This window comes from Lingula anatina, chromosome 4 (genome assembly GCF_051362555.1).
Source record: "Lingula anatina isolate TDL-2025a chromosome 4, LinAna3.0, whole genome shotgun sequence".
Classification (NCBI taxonomy): Eukaryota; Metazoa; Brachiopoda; class Lingulata; order Lingulida; family Lingulidae; genus Lingula; species Lingula anatina.
Window position 1 is genome coordinate 19,880,782 of NC_141770.1, and position 24,428 is coordinate 19,905,209.

A 24,428-nucleotide genomic window follows, 5' to 3' on the forward strand; every position below is an offset into this window, starting at 1 on the left:
GTAGGAATAGCACACATAAGGAATAATAAGTAAAGATATTTTCAGTCAATTTGTGCCATTCTATCATGATTTAGTTCAATTTAACACAACAGAGAATGCACAGAAATGAAGACAATGCATTATCTGCATCATAATTTGCATCCAGTAAAAAAAAGAAATCTCATCATAACTTGCAAATAATTCTCTTCTATGAAGAAAGTCTATAATCTGAATCATAAATTGCATGTGGTAAAAGATCTCATCATATCTCACTAATAATTCTCCTCATCTGTTTCCTGTGAACAGCCTGGCAGTGGCTGCCATACCAGAGGGTCTCCCTATCGTAGTGACGGTCACTCTGGCCCTGGGGGTCATGAGAATGGCCAAAAGAAAGGCCATAGTTAAGAAACTGCCCATAGTGGAGACTTTAGGCTGTGTGAACGTCATCTGTTCGGACAAGACGGGCACTCTAACCAAAAATGAGATGACGGTGACGCATATTTATACATCTGATGGACTCCATGCAGAGGTTAGTATGGCATGTTTCATGATAAGGATAACTAGGGATAAGGATAAGGATAACTTTTATAACCTAACTTATTCCATTATAACCGCTTCCACTGCCACTTTGCCTTGCTGCAGTGTGACCAGCACAGGATGGTAGCAGAGTTCCCACAATGCTTAAGATTCCTTAATGTATTGTGATTTATTAAGACCCTTAGAAAAATATCAGGCCTTCTGCAAATTCGCAGCAAATTTGCTGCATTGTTGCTGCACACTACAATTCCTTCTTGCAAACTTGCTGCAATAGGGCTGCAAATAAGCAGCAATAATTTTTTTCTTGCAAACTCCTGCAAAATTGTTGCTGCAAACTTTTTTATTTTGCTAAGGGGGGCCAGTAGTCTGATGGTGGTAGTAGTCCATTCAGTCTGTTTCATGTCAAAGTTGGCTCTGTTGTGAACATGCCTTTACATTGTATTAATTTTGTTTCTCACCAGGTTACAGGGGTTGGGTACAATGGCAATGGGGAAATCCGCTGCAATGGAAACCTAGTCAAAGACTACACTCATCCTTCTATTAGCAAACTCATGGAGGTAACTTTGTGAAGATGAATTTTTTCTGTACAACATCAGGAGAGAATATGTTGATGGCAAATTGTTTATACAATTTCTAAGAAAAAATCTTTTAATAGGCATTTTTTACAATAAATTGATTTGTAAATAGTATAATTTTTCAAATTATAATAGACTGTTATGTCTAACAAGTGTGGTGTTAGAAATTTGAGGGTTACTCCTATACAACTATACTTTTAGAAAGGTCGAGATGGAGAGAGTTCTACAATGAAGTTTTCAGCTTTAAATTTTTTTCTCTTTTTTCCAGGTGAGCTGCTTGTGCAATAACGCTGAGATTGAAAATAACACTTTATTGGGTCAACCCACAGAGGGAGCGCTCTTAGCGGCTGCTATGAAGGTCAGTTATGTACTCATATACAAAATTATGAAAAAATATGAAAAAGTTCAGCAACCTTGTGATTCTCTAAGATTAAATCAACACTTTTTTATTTTCCATCAGTAGCTTAATTTGAAAAGTTTGGGAATTTATTTATTTATTTATTTATTTATTTATCTAAATCTGGTGCATCTTTTTAAAGAATTTTTACTTCTTTGAAAAGAAAAATGTATTATTACACAACCTTAATGCCAGCATGAGTATTTATGCAGTTGTATACATGAGTTAAATTTCCAATTGCAGATGAACTTATACAACCTGAGAGACGGGTATGACAGGCTTCAGGAGTGGCCTTTCACCTCCGATACTAAAAAAATGGTTGTGAAATGTGTGCCAAAACAGGGACCTGTAAGTATAATAATCATAAAAACCTTTTTTTTTCATACTTATCCCCTGTGTGACCAACTGTATATCTGTCATAAGCTTGTGTATATGTTTAACAGTCTGAGGCATTTGTGAGAGAGTAGTCTCTGTAAAAAGGCTTTACTCGGTAATATTTAATGCCCATATAAGAAAATTTGTTATCTTTTAACAGTAACTGCAGTGCACCATAAGCTTGTGTATTCACTCAATCATCACTTATAACAAGATCTGATTTGCTTTGTGTTTAGCGCCAAGAGATGTATTTTGTAAAAGGAGCACTAGAGCGTCTGCTGCAGCAATGCAAGACATACTATTCTAGGGGGGCGCCCTTGCCACTCACAGGGGCTCAGCAGCATGCTTACACATTAGAGGCCTCCAGGATGGGGGTGGCAGGGCTGAGAGGTAAGAAGACCTAGTGTTATGAACAGGTTATCATTCGAAACGATGTTTGTAAGTTGATCTAAGAAGAGGTTTTTCAGTGGATTTGCTCAATGAGCTGTAAAAAAAATACACACACTAGCACATCAGTATTTGTCTTCCAGTGTTAGCCATGGCCTATGGTCCCAGTATGGACAACCTGATGTTTGTGGGTATGGTGGGGATGATAGACCCTCCCAGGCCGGGAGTGAGGGAGTCCGTAGAGGTGCTGGTGTCCAGTGGGGTGGCCATTAAGATGGTCACTGGGGACGCTGAGGAGACTGCTGCAGCAATTGGTAAGCTGGTCTGAAGGTAGATAAAAGGTGGATAAAAATACATTCAGCATTTTCAGATATTGTTAAATAGCATATCTTAATTGAATTAAAAACATATAATTATGTGGTTTTTGCTGGCGTTTAAAAATGAGAAAAATTACTTTAAAAGTGGTGAAATTTCAAATTTTTATATTTTTGTTACAATGCCCAAATTTGCCATTTTGGCATAGTTCTTCACAATAAATTAAAAGAAAATCTGAGAGGGTCATATTCCAATGCCCCTGTGTTATTTTTCTGATTTTTACAGAGACTGGTACTTAAAAACCAGTTTCAATTTTCTTGATGTATCCATATGTCATTATTCAGTAATTTTAACTGGTAAGGACTCGTAAAAATTATAACATCATTCTATCCTTTTTACCAGGAATTCTGTTGGTCACTCTGACAGTATAATCATTAGAATATGTGAACTATGACAAAGAACTAGTACATACTAGATTTTAATTATAACACTGGATAACTGATTAAACTTGGATGTAAACTAATCCTTAGAAAATTTGTGAGATGTGAATTCATCAAGCAGGTGCTTGGTTGCTATACCCCTCAAATTTCCTATGTAATATGTACCATAAAATGCTTTATGCCGATATATTTTGATTAATACAGTGTGTTATGTTATCTTCCAGGAAGCCGGCTAGGTCTCTATTCTCTAGGAGGACACACATTATCAGGGGAGCAGCTTGATCAAATGGATATATCTGAACTCCAGCGTATAATCAACAGAGTGGCCGTGTTCTACAGAGCCAGTCCCAGACATAAGCACAAAATTGTTAAAGTAAGTGTTACCATAATTGTGATGATTATAGCACTTAGTACAGTTTTACACAAATTAAAATGCACATGCACAGACAGATGCATACACCTTCATGATTACACACATGCAAACATGCACTTAGACACACGTGCACACTGGTTCAAACTATACAGTACTTTCGCACATGTACACAGATGGAAAGAGAGACAAAGAATACTCTTGCAAATTATTTCAGACTTGTCTGTAAGTATAAATTTTGTTGTTGTTTTTATGGTTAGTGGCACAACAAGTATATATGAAGATATAAATTATTTTTTATTTAATTACAACAGAACAAATATGTATATAGATACAGACTCTTTTTTTAATTTTCAATTGTCCAGGCCTTACAGAACAGCAAGTACATAATTTCGTAGATAAAATTTCTTCATTTTTTTTAGATTCAAATCAGCCAGGCTTTACAAAACAACAAGTATCATAATTTTGTAAATATAAATTATATTTTATTTATTTTTTATTCCTCCAGGCTTTACAGAACAACAAGTATATAGTTGGTATGACAGGGGACGGTGTGAATGATGCTGTGGCGCTGAGAAGTGCCGACATTGGCATCGCCATGGGAACAGTAGGAACAGATGTATGCAAAGAGGCGGCTGATATGATTCTGGTGGACGATGAGTTCTCAACCATCATGTTAGTATTCTGAACTTCTGGAAATTTTTTTTCTATTCTGCATGTTCTTCACTTTCTGAGAATTATTAGACTGAGTGCAAAAATTAGGGAGTTTTTTTTTAGTTAGGTTAAAGGTGTTGATTATTTTTTGTCAATATTTTCTTTATTTATTTAAATTTAAAAATGGATAAAATAATTAGGATTTTAAAAATCATCATCATCTTCATTTTGTCAGGTGTTCTTTCCTGAATAATCAGGGTTGGACCTTTTCCCATGTATGATTCTCCATTCTTGTCTGTTTGTCTTCATAAATGGGAAAAAAAAAGAAATAAATGCTGGAGCAATGCTAGAATCAAGATTTTGTTACTTTTAATGTATGTTTATGAATTTATGTTTCTTTTAGGTCTGCAATAGAGGAAGGAAAAGGCATATTTTATAATATCAGGAATTTTGTGAGGTTTCAGCTCAGCACGTGAGTATTCAAGTGCATTCAGAGTGGGGTTTACTTGCACCAGAAATAGCCTTAACTTGGGTCACATTTTGAGTGGGCCTAACTTAAACTGGAAATACCCTTGTGTCAACCAGATTAAACCTCCGAACACTTACATTGAGGGAAATGTTCAGAGGTTTTGCTTTGCATTTAACATATTAAAAAATTTAAGAAAGAAAAGGATACCTTTTATGTGTGATTTAGATACAAATTTAAGCACTGTAAAAATGTATAATGGCTAAGGGATGCAATTGGTTTTTCGTTGTTTCTTGTGTGAAGATTGTAAAAAAAATGATTTCTATAAAGACAAAATGTGTTTTTACCTGTAAGGCATGACATTTTAATCTTTCATCAAAGGACCTTGGTCACATGACTGGATCACATGACTGACTCCCCAGTGTGAGCTCTGGAAGCTTAACTTTTGGAGGTCATATCTGTGAGACTGCGATATGCGATATTGTTTATTTTATGTTATATAGGAGTATAGCAGCATTAACTCTTATCACCCTGTCCACTGTATTTGGCCTTCCCAATCCTCTGAATGCCATGCAGATTTTGTGGATCAATATAATCATGGATGGGCCACCTGCGCAAAGGTAAGTACTGGCAGTTCCAGGATAACAGGAAGTTAAGTGTGCAAAATTTGTTTGGCACTTGACAGTATGGAACACCATAAAATGAAAGATTCCAAAAAAGAAAAAAAGAAAATAAAATGGAAAAGGGGGGGGGTTTAAGGGATTTTCTTAGCTTATTAACAGATTGTATGCTGTTAAATGTAAAAGCATGAGGCAGAAAAATATGAAAGGTTTTGATGTTTAAACAAATTGTCTAGATAGTCAAATGAAAATATTTCTAGGTTTGACAAATTTTAAACTAATATGAACCACAGCAGGTTATCAGTCAGATACTGCTTTATATCAGCAATAATTGAGCTATTCCTATTTATCTCAGTTTGGGCGTAGAACCAGTAGACCATGATGTCATCCGCCAGCCTCCGCGCCGCGTGAATGATTCCATACTTAGCCGAAAGCTGCTCTCCAATGTGGTCCTCTCTGCTTTAATCATAGTCACAGGGACATTGTGGGTGTTCTGGAGGGAGGTAAGTTTATTTCTTACTCAGGGGCAGATCCAGAGATATTTTATGGGTCTTCCAAATTATCTTTGTTGATCCATCCTCCGTTTTTGAACGTCTTCCAATAGAAAGAATTAGATGCCCTGCAATAGAAACTTGAAAATTTCTGACCATCTTCCAGAAGACGGCCTCCGTCTACCCCTGATACTCTCAGTACTGTACTAATTTATATAACTGTGTATTAACATTAAGGGCTCATTCCCATTGAAACAATCTGTCACCATAGATTGATCCAACTCCGCGGGGAGTCTGTGACTACAATCAGTTTAACAGATTAACATGTCTTCTCTTGTTTTGAATGTACTCATAAGTTTATTACATACGGTAATTACTCCATCCTTTCAATAGGGGAAATTGTGAATTTTACAGATACTGTATTTTTTAAAGTCATAATTTTTTTAAAATTAGAACATTCCCATTGAGTAGAAGCAACAAAATTAAAAGCAGGCTATTCTATAGTTCTATTCTATGCAGTAGAAACCCAATTTTTTATGATTCCAAAATTATGTAACTGAAAATTTGATAATTTTTCCCCATTGAAGTGCTTGAGTCATTACTGTAAGTATATATTAACAATAAGCACTCATTCCCATTGAAACTGTCGGTCTCCATAGATCGATCCAACTCTGCAGGAACTCAGTGAAAACAATCAGTTTAACAGATTGGCATGTCTCCTCTTGTTTCAAATGTGCTCATATAATCACCAGCTTTGTTGTATTTTATCAGAATTTTATTCAGTGGAAATAGAAAACAGAGAAACGACATCTGCAATGTTTCATCAGTTTTATTTCACTTTTATTATTCAACAATTACAAATAAACTGATTGTACATCAGGTTTAAATTACATCAGGGCTTTTTGATTCATTAAGGCAGGAAATACACATTTATTTACCACATGTTGCTAAAACAGATATTGCAGCACATTGCCAACCTGAGACCAGAGATTGAAAGGCACTGAAAACTTGAACCAGCCAAGCTATTAATAACATTATCCTTTTCTGTTCAGATCAATAGCTGATAGCTTATGATTTTGTTGAAATAGATAGATTATAGTTGACAGATGCTAAGCAGTTTACCTGAACTGGTACCTTTTCAAATAATTTTTTCTAGGATAAAAACCAATGAATAGATGATGGGTTCACATAGATGTTTATGTATACATGTTTCCTATGCTTTGTATAACAAATAAATTGGGAATGATAATACAAATCACTGGTTTAGCAATTTGGAATGTAATAAAAAGACAATTTTCAAATAAAGTACAATGATAGAAAAAATTTCAATGAAAAGTCATAGTATAAAGTTTGGAATGTACTTAAAGCAATAGTAAAAGTATGATGATACAAAAGAGTTAAATCAAAAGTTATTATATACTGGTTAACTATTAAAGGATTACTCTATAGCCTTTAAAAGGCTGATATGCCATTACTTAAACTAATAAATAACATTTCATGATTCAGAATCTTTAAAACTGAATAGAGTTACATATATATGTACAAACATTTTATTAAGAAACATGATTGGATTTGATTAGTTACATATTGTGTGCAATTAATCACATATGTTATTTCTAAATGTGATTTTCAAATACAACTCGTTTGATGTTCTTGTATCAGATGCAAAGTGTGACCTGACAGCATGTTTCCCTGATTATGAAAGTGCTTTTTAAGCTGGTGGTACTTAAGCTGAAGGTAGCCTATGCCTCTCTGAACTTCAAGTTGTAGACTAGCTGCGTTTGAAAAATCATGTATGTTAATGTTTTTCCAACAGTGCCTTAGTTTTGTTAGAATTTCTACAGCTTTTCTATGAACAAGGCAGACGACAAAGTGGTGGTTGGAATCTATCACTTTCCCCATTTTCTCCACCTCTACAGGGCTAGAACCAATATTTTAGAGAAGCTAGTTTGACTATTTGTAACCCCACTGCCAACACCACAAAGTCTCTTTTGCCTCCTGAAATATCTCTTGTTATCTTATTCATTTTTCAATTATAGGGAGTTTTTATTCTTCAAAAGTGTACAATTCATATCCCAGACCTCAGTTAGGGAGGGTACAAACCTGCCCCACCTACTCTTAACTACGTACCTACCAATCTGCACCTGCATATGAGTTAATATTGTTTGGCATCAGGCACTTTATCTCTCAAACCCCACCACAAATCTACACTCAAATTCTCTTGGACGCTTTCTGGTAGTAGCATTGATCATGAAGAAGAACTCCGATCTTCATTAGGCAAGCTGGAGTCTGAGGCCTCGCTAGGTCCAGTTGATATGGGCAAAACTTGATCAGAACCAGAGTTCACCATGTAAGTAGGATTGGCAACTGCACCTTTGGTCTTAGAATCACTAGGCACAGCAGGAAGAGATGTGGTACAAACACTGTTGCTCTCTAAGGCAGGTTCTACTAAGTTATCACCATTTGAAAGGGCACTGTTACTCCCAGGGTTATTTTGGGCACCAAGCAAGATGGCTTCTGAGTAGGAAGGAGGTGGTTTTTGAACTGGTTCGAGATAAGCTGTACTGCTCAGTGTGGGTCTGTTTGAAATTATACCGCTGGAATTGGTTTCTTCTGGTGGCACTTGTAACTGTGGTTGGGATGGATTTTTCTCTACTGTGTTTTCATGAGGTGGGATTGCATTGCTATATATTGGAGCTGCACTGTCATATACAGGAGCTGCAGTGTCATATATTGGAGCCGTACTATCATATGGTATCGAATCATACACATTTTCCTGATGGGTTGAATTGCTATTGGCTCCAATGGCAGCATGGCCATTTGGGTTCTTCCCATTGGCAGGGTTTAGAGTGGTGTATCCTGGATCAGTTGCGATCTCGTTGTAAGTTGTATTTTGGTTATTGTTGCTGTGTAGAGCCATGTATGGCTTTGGGGCTTCCAGCTCTATGTGGGCCAGTGGTGGCCTCTTTCTCCTGGAATAAGAATGAACATCTGCATTAGCTTCCAAATTTGATTGACTTTCTAAAAACATATTGTTAAAGGAGGTAGATTTCTTTAATGTAAATTGCATAGAATATGAAATAATTTATTTGATATGATATTGATCAGCAAATCATTAAATGAGAAATTTTGAAGAAAGATTCCATAGCAAAAATCATAAATACAATCTCTCTCTCTCTCTCTCACACACGACAGAGATTAGTCGGTGTACTGAGTTTATACAGTGTATCAATGTATACATTACCTCCTGCACCACACAATGACAATTATGACACTTGCAACAATCAGCAACAATAGCAGCACTGGAACAATTGTGCTCACCAGTAGAACTGAAAATACAGAACAACCATTACAGTTAGTGCATAGTTCATCATACAATTATATGGTATAAATGCAAATTAAAAACTTCCATATTGTTAACCTACGGCCAACCTGGATGTTGGCCTTCATTAGACTGATGTGAGCAATGTTGACACTCACTGACCATGAGGTGGTATAGCAGCGAGGACCCTCTTATAAATGTCAGGTAGATCGACCCCCCTCTCCCCCTGTTCCTATTCATGGGGGGCTGGTGACAGTGGCTTGTGTTTGATAATTTTCATTTATGATCCAACTACCAAGCTAATGAACATTTTTGGTAGTTTCTCAAACAGTTAATATATCAGAAAGATTTCATGGTTCAAAATATTCAAAGCTAACAGGATCACTATAGTGCAAACTGTTGAAATAAAAGACACAGCTACAAGAAATGGGACAAGTTTCATACATTTGACCAATCAAAGTTCATAGCACATGTCTGTGGCATTGATGAAAAAATCAAATCAAAAAATGACATGCAAAAGGTGTCCATACAAGATTATGAAAACCCTGGTTCCCTTACTTGTTTGTTGTTGATTTTGAGTGCTAGCACTGGCACTGGCATTGGTCTTGACCCCATGAACCATGGGGTCCATTGTGGGAGTTGACCTTTCTGTCACCGTGGGAGTTGATCCTGTGGCCTCAGGTGTTAATTCATGCAGTGGTGTCTGCAGTGTTACACCAGTGGTGCCAGGAGTAACTGGACTGCTGGCTGTGGTTGTGGTTGTGCTGATTGTGCTAGGTGTGCTGGTGGTTGTGCTTGTAATTGTGCTGCTGGTTGTGCTGGGGGTGGTTGTGCTGGTTGTTGAAGCAGAGGGCAGAAAAATTGGTCTGTCCACTCTGTGACATCTCATATCCAGGACTGCTGTTTCACCACTAGGTGACAGAGCTGTAGTGAAAAAAGATAGAAAAAAAGATAGGAAAAAAGTAGAATTAGTATGATATTTAATGCATTTTATTGTTTTGTTTTGGCCTTCATTGTGTTTTTTATACCTGGTTCATTTAATTAGACTGCACACACCAGTCAAATTTTTAAAAATATAATTTTCATAATTGAAAAATAGATAAGTGATTGAAATATCTCCATTCAATCATATAACCCAGATAATTAAATTGAACCTGATATGAACAAGACTATAGGTACAGACTATGCTACAGAAAAAAAAAATATACCAACTACATTTAAAGTCAATGATTACCTTCAGCAGTAATCCAGAACCCAGGGAAGTTGATATAGCCATCACTATGAAACACCATAAGCAGGCTGTTATTACCACTTATGAATGTGCGTTCATGGTATTCATGTCCGCACACACGCCTGGCCTCTCCGTACGGGGGACTCTGCTGTAATACGAACCAGTCGTATTCACAATTCTGGAGGCCGATTTCTAAGTTGAAGTAATGGACAACTGCCCGTATGCGATTGCTGGTTCGTGTCCGTAGCTCGCACATGCAGGACGTGTTGCTAGCGTAGTGTTGCGGGTAGTTCGGAGTGATGATTTCTCTTGGCAAGGGAAGAGGTTCGCCCATGACTGGCTGAGATGTGGAACCAAATGTGTTGCCACATATATCAGTATATTCAGTGCCTATATCAAGATAAAGAGTAAATTGAGAAAATATTTTGCATATTGTGAGGGCAGGACTGGCCTATCTTTCAATTGATGGTTATTATTGGGTACATGTTTGGATGAACTAGAATTGATTTTATGACAACATATGTAATGACATTCTCAAAAATGATCTATTAGTCTAATCATAGTTTTACAAGCATCATCTAAATTATTTAGTAGTCAAGAGATGTATTGCACTTGTCTGTACTCTTAAAGGAAAGTCATATTTGTAGTTGTAGCAAGTCTATGACATATTGAGAGAGAGAGAGAGAGAGAGAGAGAGAGAGAGGTCACCAACCTGGTGCCAATGTTGGTATACTGGGTGGTGCCAGTGTTGGGACAGTGGTGGTGGTGTCAGAAGGCAAGCTGGCTTTGCACTGAAGGTTGATTGCAGCAGACGACAGGAAGTCATCGGGGGGCAGATCTAAAAACAAGACCACTCATTAGCAAAATGTTATATAAATATCAACTGATGAATATAAATATAACTTCAATAAAAATAAATTCTAGATATTTTTGGGTTATTTCCACCTTTTTGATACACTGCTGATATATGTTTGATAAAACATTAGCAACCAAATAATAAAAAATAAAAATACATTTATGTGTATGGGGAAAAATTACCCCCTCTAGTTGTGAGAAATGCCTGCCATTGTGTACACAACACTGATATTCATACACCAAAAAATGTTTAAGCTAGTCAATTCATGAACGTCAATTTGATAACTTTTTACTCACCCTTGATTATTAGCAAAAACCCAAACTGTTGAACAGAAGAGTCAGAAGTAAACCTTACGGCCATGGTCTCATTTTGGCTGACCATCTTGTAACCCGACATGACGCCCTCTGTGCAGAACCTCTGAGCGAAACGCGTGCCAGGGGGGTCTGGACGGATCTCCAGCATGTCAAACTCGCACTGACTGGCAGCTTCGATGGAGATGTAGATCAGCTCCATCTCGATCCTGTGACTGGCGGCCATGTTGGTCAGCTGACAAGAGCAGTTGGCACTGTGCGGGTACTCAGCTGGGTAGGCGGGGCTACTCAGGTAGAATTGATTGATGTCATTCGACTCGGGACTCATCGTTAAAGTGGCGTTTTGACACAGGTTGATTACTGTAGCTGGAAAATAGGAAATGTATCAAAATGGTGCAATGGGCTTTTTGAATGAGATTGATCACCAAAACTGGAAAAAAATTAATGAATAGTGTATGATTAACATTAGCTTTTGTTTTGTTTTTACAGCTAAATGTTCAGAATGAATTATAAAATGATGTTGTCTGAAAATTTATGGATTTTGTATTAATGGATTTAGTAATATTTATATATCTTTGCCAGCTTTGCTTAGGTAAGATTTATTATACTGAAAGTCAGTTAGATATCATTCATATTGAACAAATGTGAAGAAATCAATTGATTACCTCAAAAGTATGCCCAGTAATGAGACATATTGAATATTTCCCCTAGCAGTACCTCATTGAATAAAGTAATTTCTCAATATATTTGAACAAAATTTATTGGTTATATTTCTTAAATAATGTCAGATCAGGTACAAAAAAAATTTGAAAGTTCTAAATTGAGGTGAATTAGGTGTATGTAAGAAAGTTTTTGTATAGTCACATCTTGAAAAAATGAAAATTGCAGTAATGTGGTGAAATTTGTGAGCAATTACAGTATTATTTAGGTAAAATTGACTTACCAGTGGATGGCGGAGTGACAGGGCTTGGCAGGGGAACCTCTGTCTCAATTGTTGGCGGTGTCTGCGTTAGGCAGGAAATAGAAACACTGTCCAGCAGTCCCTGGGCCGTGACACCAGCAATTCTTAACATAAAACCTTTCTGTTCTACTGATTCATCTGATATGAAAGTGATACTGATGATGTCACTATCCAAAGTGCCGCCTTCTCCATATTTCCCTCGGCCGCAGTAGTCTACATAGTGGCCACTTGTGGGGTTGTAATACACTAATTTGTCATATTCGCACCCATTGTTACCCACCTGGAATAGGACAACATAGAGCTGAAGCCTTTAGGTTTTAATAACAAAACTAACTTGAACTTGAGGTTGTCTCTTATTAAACAAACTGAAACCTCATCAAATGTAAGACAGGGAAATGATTGAAAATTGAATTCTACTCAAAGTTAAGGCAAAAAGCTGATAAAATGACCGCAAAAATACATGTGAATGAACCATTCATTTTCTTAAGCCAGAACTACACAAATGCCCAACATTTGGCAATAATATAAAATATTCCACTAGCAAGCTTGATATATTATCAAAAGTATCACCTCGATATCAAAATCCAGCACCCTGATATTGATGGAACTCTGTGGCTGTGTAGTGATATTACAGGTAGAGTAACTTCTGCTAGGGTAGTGTGCAGGATACAGGGGACTGGACAGGTAGATGTACCCCAGGATGTCTGGCCCTGTAGACACCACTTGACTGGTGTCTATGCTGTGGATATCTGAGACTGAGAGTGGAGATTTTTTCTTTAACATCTTTATTCTTAAACAATTTGAATACAAAGTATAGCATGTAATAAAAGGTGGCAAATCATGGAGATGCCATTATGTAGTGCTGAGCTGCGATTAGTAGCACTGAGTAAAGCATCTAAGAGATCTTGAATTTTCTAAGAGATCTTGAACTTTTTCAGAAAAAGAAACCCCATTTTGAAATTGTTGGCTGTGGGCCTGATTTCAATTTTATTTTTAAAAAGTTTGAGACTCCTGTCAGCAGCTTACCTGCTATGCACTCATACTCCACAGTGATATAGTTAGTGAAGCTGTTGCAACTTTCAATGTACTGTGCAGAGCCGGGGTCTTCGGTGCAATTCTGGTGTCCTGAACATCTATGGATGAAATACTGGACACCAGTGGTGATGGTGCATGAGTCTGCAGGGTCATAGAAACACCTGGCAAGACAAGATAAATGAAATTATTTCAGTGAACCACATGAAATACATATATATAGTGAAAACTGTGGGTTGATTTCATTGTGCTTTGTGTATATAGAACAAGAAATCAAAAAAGCGTCTATTTTTTTTTTCTATCACAGTTACAGCTGCAGTCTTTGTACTTGTCTCAGTACTGGCTTCTGCCGTTTCTCTTGCCTGATCAGTTTATACCAAGACAAGTCACAGTATGATATTGCATGCATATATCTACTCTATAGCGTATATCAAGAAGAGATTAAGAATATCATTTCTCCTGAATTGCTAGAATAGGAAGAGAGGATCTTTTTTATGCTTATGCCAAATAAAGATAGAACTTGAGCATGTTTTATGAAGCTTTTATGAATTTTGTTTGTGTTCGCGTGATATCTGTTTGAGATGCACATCATATTGCAAGCACACCAAGGGCAATCGTGACTTTTTGTATTTCCTCTGAAGCTTTACAATGCATTCATTGCAAAGAATAATAATGATAATAATATGTCATACACTGCACATCATTCTGTAATATTGATTTTGTTTTTTTCCCAAAACACACATTATTAAGCAAGTCATCATTTGCTTTGTTATACATTTAGGATTGGATGCTAACATAATGATCATACTCCATTAGTTATTTTGTGTTTTGGGGACTTACTGTAAATAATTGAAATATATATATTTCAATAAACAACAACAACAACAAAAAAAAAAAAAAAAAAAAAAAATGAATCCAGCAGTGGCTTCTTTTGTAGTAGTAGTAGCTACAGTGTAATATGCAGTTTCAAGATGATGAGCAGTTCATTTGCATGGAATTCTATTGATAATGACATGGCAGAGAGGAGCTCATGTTTACTTCTGTACTCTATAGATATAGATTTATTTCAAGAACCTACTGCCGCACATGGGCAGCTGTTTGGTTTTCCCACAACCATGAAATAATATTTAGTGTTGCATTTTCAACAGGTTTAAGTAAGAGCTGTTTCGGATTTGAGTATTGTCGCAAGGCAGTCTCTCAGATATATCCTGTCTGGGGTTGTAGTATTGGTAGAAAAATAAGCAGGGAATTTCGTTGTGGATATATGAGTAGGATGTATAGAGATCGATCCAAATCAAAATCCTGTTGGTCTTTTTTACTTATTTACTGTTGGTCTATAATTACTGAAGAGTTGTTTAAAAGTGAATTAGTTCTGAAGAGACTTGATTAGTTTTTACCAGTGAAACATGTTATTTCAACCCTTCTTTAAAAGGGCCTTGATCACAAACATGACCGACTAATCAATTTCAGCTTCGATGAAAGACACATTACGAAATACTGGAAAATCATCTAGGTCTTTGTTGTAATGCTTTAAACTAAAACAAATGCCAAGATAAGTCTGATGTGAACTTGGGGATAGGATTATTGGATTTTATGAAGAGTAAGTGTTGACATGAATCTCAAATAAATGTTTGGTAATAGAATTTGGATTTGCTATCCTTGAATGCTGATTTGATTTTATATGCCTGTTTAATGCAAAATGTTCTTCTCTCTTCTCTCTCTCTCTCTCTCTCTCTCTCTCTCTCATCAGATTGAAATATCCTGTCACAGTCATGACATTGCATTTTAAGTGTGATATTGTTTGAAAAAAGTGGCTAATTTACACAATTTTAGTTTGCATTACACATATTTGAGGTTGGGCAAGACTGAGAAGCTTCTGTCAGCACATTTACTCACTGTTTTTCCAAGAATGTTCAATGATGGGAAAGTGAATACTACTATTTCATGCCAGTTTTTTCACACTGCTGACTAACTGTAAATGATGCATTCAATTCTAAATATGTCAAAAACAACTGCTCTGCATCTTTTTTTTTTTTTCTTTAGGGAGGGTGTTTTCAAAAAGTGCCTTAGTCATTATGTACGAAATCATTGATAGAATATTCCTGGAAAGGTGATAATATATAGTTTCTCTTCTTTATTTATGTACTAGTCTGTGTATAAATAGTTTTGTTTCACATGATAGATCAACATAAGATGGGGATACACTTGTAAAAGAATAAGTATTGTTGAGAAGGGGGGGGGGGGTTCAATGTCATTGAAGTTTTTTGGTTCTGTAATAATGATTTCTGCCTTGTGCAGAAAAAAGTGTAAAAATCAATGCATATAAATGATTAAAAAATATACAACGTCATATATGAAAAGGAAATTTGTATTGTGCCACATGTTGACATGTAATTCCCTTGGAAAGCAACATATGGTTTTTGCTGAAATAGATGCTCAATCAACTGACTCATACATACAGCACATATTCCCAGTTGGCTCCAATGTTTCTGAGCATTCACTTCCAGATTGCCCTCCAGAGTGAAGGGTGATGAGAATGTAAACTGTAGCTTACTCTGACAGCTGAGTGCTTTTGTATTTGTACGGTAAAGACACAATATTTTCAATGGGAAAAAATTATTAATTTTACAGATATTGTATTTTTTCAAGTCATTAATTCTTAAAGTTAGAACATTCCTTTTGAGTGATAGCACCAAAACTGATAAACAGGCTACCTTATAGTTCTATTGTATACAAAAAAGCACTACATAATTATGCTAACAGAAATATATTTTTAATGATTTTGAAATTGTCTCTGAAAAATTGCTAGTTTTTCCTCATTGAAAAGATCGAGTCATTACCATATTTGTCCGTTTCACCAACCCTTTTGTTGGCTGCAGTAACAACTTCTCGTTTAGTAGTCCCTTTGCTAAATTCCTTTTAAATTGGAGTCATGATCGTGAATAAATTGTTATTGCAATAGTAAAATTCAAGATGAGAACTGCATGTGAGTTATTTACAAGTGGGTAATTCCAGTAAATGTATTAAACCAAGTTAACATTTTTAGTTAATAATTACATTTAATTGATGAGGTATTGGATACTTACAGCTGTAGCAGAAGAAGAATTTCTGAACAATAGTGAGTTATTAAAGAATGTATAGTTTTATGTAAATGAAAATATCTTTAAATAATTACAATTTTTAATTAAAAGCAATCTTGATAACCTTCCTGCCTTGGTCTATTGTGTGTACATTCCTTCCTTTGGTCAATTCATGGATTGTTTTTGCTCGAGTCTTTTCTTTGGTTGATCATTAACCAAATCGCAATTAATTTATGTCAAATCTTAATAATGATGAACACTTACCTTCAAGTTGAATTACAGTTAAATATATCTGTGAGCAAAGAAAACAGAAGGTGGTTTAGAAAGCACTTTAGGCTCATAGATAAATATACCTTAATTTGTTTTCACCCTGGAGTTTTGGTTTTTGAATCACAATAATTGCAGCTTTTTGGGGTGGTATTACTCAAAGGGTGTCACGATTCCATCCAATTTTAATTCTGAAAATTGTTTGAAATTGTCTTTGTTGTCTGTGAATTTAGATTTGAAAGAAAGGATTCTTGCCATAATCAAGAATATATTTAATTTTTATGAAAAGTTGTTACCTTTTTTCTGTAAAAAAAAAAAAAAAACCTGGGGGAGTGAGTATTGTGAGACACCAAAACTTCTGATTGATACTAGTAAATTACTTTTTAAAACATTTTTGAAGAAACTATTATTGTAACTTTGGGTGCATAACACACTTGTTTGACAAAACTATTATTCTAATATTGGTTGCATGACACAACTGTTTGAAGAAACTATTATTGTACTTTTGGTTGCATAACAAACTTGTTTGAAGAAACTGTTATTGTAATTTTGTTATTATTGTAATTTTGGGTTCATGACACAATTGTTTGAAAAAAAAACATTGTTGTAATTTTGGGTGCGTAACAAACTTGTTTGATGAAACTTTTACGATAATTTTGGGTGCATGACAATTGTTTGACGAAACTATTATTGTAAGTTTAGGTGCATAACACACTTAAAATTCCTTTGTAAAACTTGGAACAGGCATTAAGTTAAATCCAGGGGCGGACAGACGCCATCTTCTGGGTCTTCCCGAAAATTTCCATTGACGGGCATCTAATTTTTTCTGCTGAAGATGGTTCAACAAACTTTAAGATAATTTGGAAAACTGTCAGGAGATATTGCTAGATCCAACCCTGAAATCCTATTGTTACAAGCCGCCTTACCTCCCTGTTTCTGTGCTCTTTCCCTTCATCACTTTGACAACCCGTATCACCATGCCAACAGAGCAGTGGAGGTGGAGCTGTGAGGGCCGAGTGGTAGAGCTGATCTGGGCTGCCTGGCTTGCCAGCTCCACACAGGTGCTTCCTGTGAATACTGGGCCTAGAGAAATAGCAAAGCACAGGAGTTGAATATTTTGGTCTTATTTTTGTCTTTTAAAATAGGCTCAATAGTTTTCCCTTAAAAAGTTTTCTTTTTTCCATAGATTTCAATATGAACAAAGTCAACTAGAAGCTAGGATTATTTTATTATATACATATACATTGGTCATTAATTGTATGTCATTGTCATGAGAGATGAGGTTCATAGTTACTGGTTTTATAATTTACTTTAATTTTTGCTCTTTGGAGTTGAATAAAACCACTACGACTAATACATGTAGTCGCCCCTCTTGGCTGATGGTGTCAGTAAGTACATTCAGAAATCAAACAATCAGTTCTACATTATAAAAGGGTGCTAATTGTCCATTTTACATGATAAAGGTGTGTTAAAAAGATCATCAGTATCATAGTCTGATAGTGACAGACTGTCACTTAAAGGAAGATCAGATCTTAATGAGCTGTGAACCATGCAAAAAAGGTAGAAATATTGATTCAAGGCAGTGAAGGGATGAATCAGTTTGATTTTCACAGTATTTACAGTATCTTCATGTTATTCAGGCAATATGTTGTATATTTTCACAAATTTAGAAATTGAGGAATAATTCTGTTTCCTTAAAGCCCGCCGCACATTACATTCAAAATAAGTCCTTAAACAATGATGTGTTACTTACAATCTAAATAAGTTTCCTACGAAGAAAGTTTGATTATTTGAATAACTAGAATGATTCTCGAATGGAAAGCGAATAATATGGTGCACCAATAAGTTAATGAACATTTTATATCAGTTTGAAAATAGGCAAGAGGGAATGAGAAACACATGCTTTGCAGCCATGTCCCATTATATCCTTTGCCCTGTAATTGCAGCAGTAGTTGTATTGATTTTATATTTGCCTTCATGGAAATTGACATTTAACATGTGATGTCTTTATGAGCATGATAATTAATATGCATTGACTGTATTGGAACTGTGCACAGAGACATGGTGAAGTATCTTCACTTTCAATATGTTTACATTTGAAAATTTGACTGAAAGAATTAGAAAATTTTTTAAAATTGTGAAAAAAGTTTTTTAGATGGCATTCTTTCATTACATCCCTCATATTACTACAATTTTTGAATGTTGTGTAGCCCTGTGAGAAGATTCCTGTATAACCTGTTGGCATTTCCTAAATTTCCAGTTAGTCTTTAATCTTCAGTATTTCAATATAAGAGTAATCCAAATCCATTGTACGCGTTCCCTATAGTAAGTTCCAGCTTTGCTTCATAATGAAAAAATTTAAAACTGTTCAGTTTCTACACAATAAGAGAAAATGGTACAGTACCTGAGAACTTTTGCCCCAACACTTGGTACTTCATCAGTCACACAGAAGCTCTCAGGTACACTTTCAGATTATTGTGTAGAAATTGAACAGTTTTAAATGTTATCATTATGAATTACACTACTAGACAGAATATTCAGCTTTGCTTGTTTTTCCATCATTGAACACAGGCTTGGTGTATGTGAAGATGATTGTGGTAGGCCTGTTATTGTTAAGTAGCGGTCAGTTATATCAGTTACGCTGTCATCTCACAGACAGGTAACAAATGGTCCTAAGGTATGTGTTTGTGGTTCTCCACAGCAGGTGATCTGAGGGATTTTCTTACAGGTGTGTTATTTTCACAGTTGGACAGAACAATACATCGTAAAGCTCAGGGTAGCTCTGCCTGAAGTCTCAACTTTAAAGTGTGTTGCAATTCCTGGCTGGGTTGTCAAGTGTCCCTTACTAAACACTGACTTACTAGTTCATATATTTTCTTTAAGTCCAGGGTTGTCGCTAAGCTCTCTGCATTTACGTACATTGAGTGCATTTTTAACCTCTTTTGCTATTGTTTTTACATTATTTCCCTTTTCTTTATAACATAAAATAATAAAAAAATAGGGTAAGAGGGGAAAGAGGAAGTCACAGTGGCTGAAAAAAATGTCACTGTAGTTCTTTGCATGCAACGAATAATGATTATCATAATAATTCAGGTGGTAAACAAAGAAGGATCCTCCAATGCCCCCATAACATCCGGGATTTGAGACAAAGGCAGCTGTGGCAGTCTTCCTATTGTATACCCACCAGGAGTGAGAGTGTTTAAAATGCACTAATTTTCTGTTTGTACTAGCCTGTGAAGAAAATAAAGTCCCATTAGCCTAGGCAAACAGTATTGAACCAGGCACGTCCCCAGTTCCGTTCCTGTAGTTATCATGTTAACACAGGTGGCTGCAAGGATGCTCAGGACATAATATTGCAGGCTGACACTATGAATTTTTAGACAAATATTTAGATGAGTTAATTTTGCTTAAGTAAGTTTACTTTGGCCTGAAAACTTTTCAGATATTCATTTTTTAAGCAGTGGTTTAGTTACAAATGTGGGGCGAGCAACAATGCATTGTTTAAAGCAGGTGCATGTATTTGACATTCCAATGGGACTTATTAGAGGTAATTATTATAATTGTGTGTTGTTTCCATGGCAGGTGGTCTTTTCAACTGAGGTGAGAATTAAAATCCTACCAGATTTTCCCCAATTTCTGTGGAAAAGGAAAGTGTCAGTATTTGTGGAGGATTGATGTTTTCATCATCAACATCTCTCTCTCTCTCTCTCTCTCTCTCTCTCATCTTCACATCAGAACAATTTCTAGAAAAGTTCACCTAAAAATTTTATATAAACATTCACATGTGGAAAAAAAAAACATTGTATTTCACCAAACATGTTATCATGCCTACTTAAAGGTCATCGTTGTATGCAGCAAAAGCCAAAACATTGAATTCGGTATGTATCAGTCAAGCATTTTAGAATTGATATTGCTTTAGAACAAGATGATTTGAAATTAGTGGGTAAAATATCAGTTCATTTATAAGTAAAATTGGTTTTCTAATTTAGCTTTTTTTTTTTTTTTGGCACAGTTAACTTATGAAGAAAAATTATGTTTTGATTCCACACCCTACCCCATATGCATTTAGTTGTGATTTATCACTACTAGTCTTATGATTTGTTTTTAAATATTGTCAAAAATAATCAGAAACAGGTTTAAGATTTTAGATGTTCTGCTAAAAAAGCACATCTTGCTAGCATTGGAGAACCCATGGCTTTAAAAAAAAGGGGGGGAGGTAGAGTAGTGGGGAAAGACATAGTGTTAGAATGCAAAAAATGGGGAGGTTTAAGTGGGTGGAGGGAGGGGCACATGTCCCCCCAGTACCCCCTGGGCTGATAAATGAAGAGGTCACAGTGCCAAGCAGTGCAGTGGTCCTTCCACTAAATAAATGCTGATGAAGGTCTAGTCACCACAGTTTGTTTGTGTACTGAGGAGAGAGTGCTGCATGGCCTGATGTCTGCTGCTAGGAGAGAAAGCATTTGTTTTAGCAGCTGATGAGGACACTAGGTATATCGATAGCAGTGATGTCACCACTGGACCAGCAAAGCAAAGTAATGGCAGTCTTGGGCTAAAGACCTTCCTTGATGACTTTAAGTAGCATATATTTAACTTAAAATTTTCATGTTTTTTATGTTTGTATTTATTTATTTTTTATTTTTATTATTTTTTTTTTTGAGAAACTACTGGTAAATGAAAATATGTTTGTGAACATCCTTATATATATACCTATAAGATCCTATCTGCATTATTTTGAAGTGTAGTATGTCCAAAAAATACATATATTGTTAATCATAAGGTCTGTGTTGTACTAGTAGTTCATTTTACCTTTCATTTGCATGGTAATTCTTGACACCTGAAACTAGACAGCTTATGTCGGAAAATGTTGTCATATGCAAATATCTCTGACCTGGTGACTTTAACTGGACTTTTAAGACCCTAAAGCTCTGTTGATGACTATATGCATGTACAGTACTAGTGTACTGTTACCAAGCAGTTTTCCTTGGACAATGTCATGTTAATTGCCGTTTGTTCTGTAATTGGATTCCATGCCATGGCTTGACTCTTACCTCATTTGTGTTAAATGAAGAGGTTGATATTACATGTATATGGAGGATGTTGTCAATCTTGGTAGTGTTACCTCTATTTGTGTTTAAATGACAACTTTTAATTAAGACCCCATTCCCATAATTACCAACGATCTATGTAGATTGATCCAACTCTGTGAGGACTGACTCATGCTGAGTGCCTTCAGCTTAAGAGTATTTATTTATTTATTTGTCCTTCTGTCCATCCATCCACTTTTCATGTTTTTGTCTGTCTGTCTGTCTTTCTGCCTGATTTTATTTTTAGACAAATTACTTTTTTCCTGACATTTTGTCCTGAATGGACATCATTTCTCATTATGGATATTCTCCTGATGTTTTTTACGTACTGTCAACATGACAGATCACGATAGATGTCTGATTATATGTGCACTTGCAAAAGAATTACTCATCTGAAACTTCACTGTCACGAGCACAGCCAATGCACTGAAAGACTTACTATAGTGGAACACCCTCATTGTGTCCACGTTTATTGTAAAAACACAGAAAACTGTGCATTACTGCTATATTTTGTAATTTTATTTGTTCACTTGTTAACAGTTTTATTGGAGAGGGGGGGGGGTTATTCAGGGCGTGTTTCAATGTTATCTCGTTAACTGATGTTTGTGTTATTTGATCACTGTCTCATTTGTGTGCAAAATTAATTTGTGCATTTAAAAGGAAGATTTGACAAATGAACCCAGTAATGAGTAGACATTAGCTAACGAAGGCATTGTCTCACAGGCCCTGAATGTGCCTTGATACAAAAATAATGTTCTAGGAAATTTAATGGGCAGTCTCTGGCGTTAACACTAGCCCAATACCAAATTACAGTAGAATTAAAGACAAGTTGATTTAATTACATAAATATGTTCAGTAAATGGCCATTGTTACACCATTGGGCCAGTAGTTTGCAAGACCCTGTTGTCCACAAAGGGCCAGGAGGCTAAAAAGGTTTGGCACAGATTGTATGGGGGATGGGGCATGGGCTAAACATTTCCAAACTTGCCTAAAGAAAAAAAATTGTTAGTCAAATTAATCATTGATTTATTTCAAACTTTTTATTTTGGATAAAATACTTCCACCAATTTAGTTGAAAGAAATTTCATCCGAGAAATGACCCAGGATCTTTGTATACGTACCTATTGCTTCCACAACATTGTTTCCCCCTGATGATATCTGGGCATATGTTGTCTGGTGGAGATAGGCAATCAACAGCACTGCCAATACAGACATCATAGTTCTATTCCAATCAGTAAAAAAGATGATGGTTTATGGATCACAGTGGTACAGTATGGAATCCTATTGTGTTTTTCAGTTCCATGAGGTTTTGGTCTTCCTGGTTTATCTATTTAAGCGGTTGCTCTCCAAGGGGAGTATCAGAATAGCTGCGCATACAGACTTGCACGATCTCTGTTCTTCCTCCTGTCTCCCAGTGTGAGAAAAAAGAAAGAAATGTAGAAATAGCTTTCTGTGTTTTGTATGCTATTCAAATTAAGTATCATCAAAAATTTTCACTGACAACTCAGGCTTTGCAAATCGTGAGCTGACGAGCAGTTTGTTGCAAGTGAGAATGACTTGGAACCTGGTCGTATTGAGTGTTGCTGGTGCTGATACTGCCTAACCTTACAATGACAGAAACTGTTCTGTTGCCTACAACTTGGTTCACTTCCCATGTGGAGAGATGGTGGTAAAAACCATACAGTTGGCTCCCGTGGAAGTTGATATACCAGCCTCTATCCCCAGCTCCTGACCTAAGAATTGAATTTCACTGGTGGAGATTTAGCCGCTGAAATACAGTATCTCCACTCCCATAAGTCCGTCATTGTATTGATTGTCTCTGCGTGTGTGTTAAGTGCAGTGTGTAGAGCACCAGGGCCTTGGATTTAGAGATATTGGTTTTCAGTCCAGTAGAAAGCTTCAGGTTCCTCCTACCATGAGTCAGCCTTCCTATTGGCTGCCCTATTGTTGGTATCTCCTCTTTCACTATTCACTCCAAGCCATCCGGAAAGGCAACATGATTACCTGGTCTATTGATATAAAGCAAGACAGCTAAGTAGCTCGCTTGTCCGTTATATAATCCCCAGCTGAATGGCAGAAGACCGATTGGCGGCTTTCATAAAAGAGTCATGACGAGTCTCGGTCAGGTTGTGATTGTCAAACTGGCCCATTCAGGTATGAAACAGGGGTGACTGGTTTGTTTACACGTTCTCTGAACGCGTGGAATTTGTGCACTATGGGTGCCTGGTACCAAAAGACCCCCTGCCAATTGATTGGCCAGCGTGACCTATGGGGCCGAGGCCCATTGTTGTCAGTTGAATTCCCCCTCTGCGATTTTTGACATTAATTATTTGATAATTAACTCCGGCTGAGCCTGCAGTAGAATTTTTGTATGCTTGGAGTACCAACACAGCCTCAGTGGGATAACTGATGAATGACTTAAATTATCATGCATAATATACAATCATGCTTTACTCCTTGCATCTTTCCTAGTACTTGATTTTATTTATTTATTTATTTATTTATTTGACACACTTATGCTTCAAAACATTATTTATAATAAATTATATATGGCATGTTTGTATATCAGTGTGTATTGTACATTAACATTTGGCACAAGCTGTGCATTAGCTGTAAATATATATTTGACATACAAATAGATTTCAGTTTGTAGGGGAAATTTCATCACAGGAGAAATT

General features: G+C 36.2%; 2 protein-coding genes across 2 annotated transcripts in view; one reads left to right on the forward strand and one right to left on the reverse strand.

Moving 5' to 3' along the window:
* The window catches only part of LOC106161145 (calcium-transporting ATPase type 2C member 1), a 48,399-nt gene that overhangs the window by 10,587 nt on the left and 13,384 nt on the right, over positions 1 to 24,428 (forward strand). Inside the window, exons 10-20 of the mRNA XM_013538011.2 lie at positions 286 to 508; positions 978 to 1,073; positions 1,360 to 1,449; positions 1,732 to 1,836; positions 2,100 to 2,253; positions 2,394 to 2,564; positions 3,230 to 3,378; positions 3,884 to 4,050; positions 4,433 to 4,501; positions 4,999 to 5,115; positions 5,471 to 5,618. Of these exons, the coding sequence (XP_013393465.2) occupies positions 286 to 508; positions 978 to 1,073; positions 1,360 to 1,449; positions 1,732 to 1,836; positions 2,100 to 2,253; positions 2,394 to 2,564; positions 3,230 to 3,378; positions 3,884 to 4,050; positions 4,433 to 4,501; positions 4,999 to 5,115; positions 5,471 to 5,618 (1,489 nt within the window). The remainder of the gene's footprint in view (positions 1 to 285; positions 509 to 977; positions 1,074 to 1,359; positions 1,450 to 1,731; positions 1,837 to 2,099; positions 2,254 to 2,393; positions 2,565 to 3,229; positions 3,379 to 3,883; positions 4,051 to 4,432; positions 4,502 to 4,998; positions 5,116 to 5,470; positions 5,619 to 24,428) is intronic.
* On the reverse strand, positions 6,418 to 23,898 carry LOC106161143 (uncharacterized). The gene is made up of 11 exons (XM_013538009.3): positions 22,872 to 23,898; positions 17,593 to 17,749; positions 13,314 to 13,483; positions 12,858 to 13,042; positions 12,270 to 12,567; positions 11,312 to 11,692; positions 10,872 to 10,997; positions 10,163 to 10,549; positions 9,487 to 9,852; positions 8,851 to 8,935; positions 6,418 to 8,578 (listed from the first exon to the last, which is right to left on the reverse strand). Exons 1-11 carry the CDS (start codon positions 22,966 to 22,968, stop codon positions 7,855 to 7,857), a joined length of 2,976 nt encoding a protein of 991 aa, XP_013393463.2. The 5' UTR covers positions 22,969 to 23,898; the 3' UTR covers positions 6,418 to 7,854.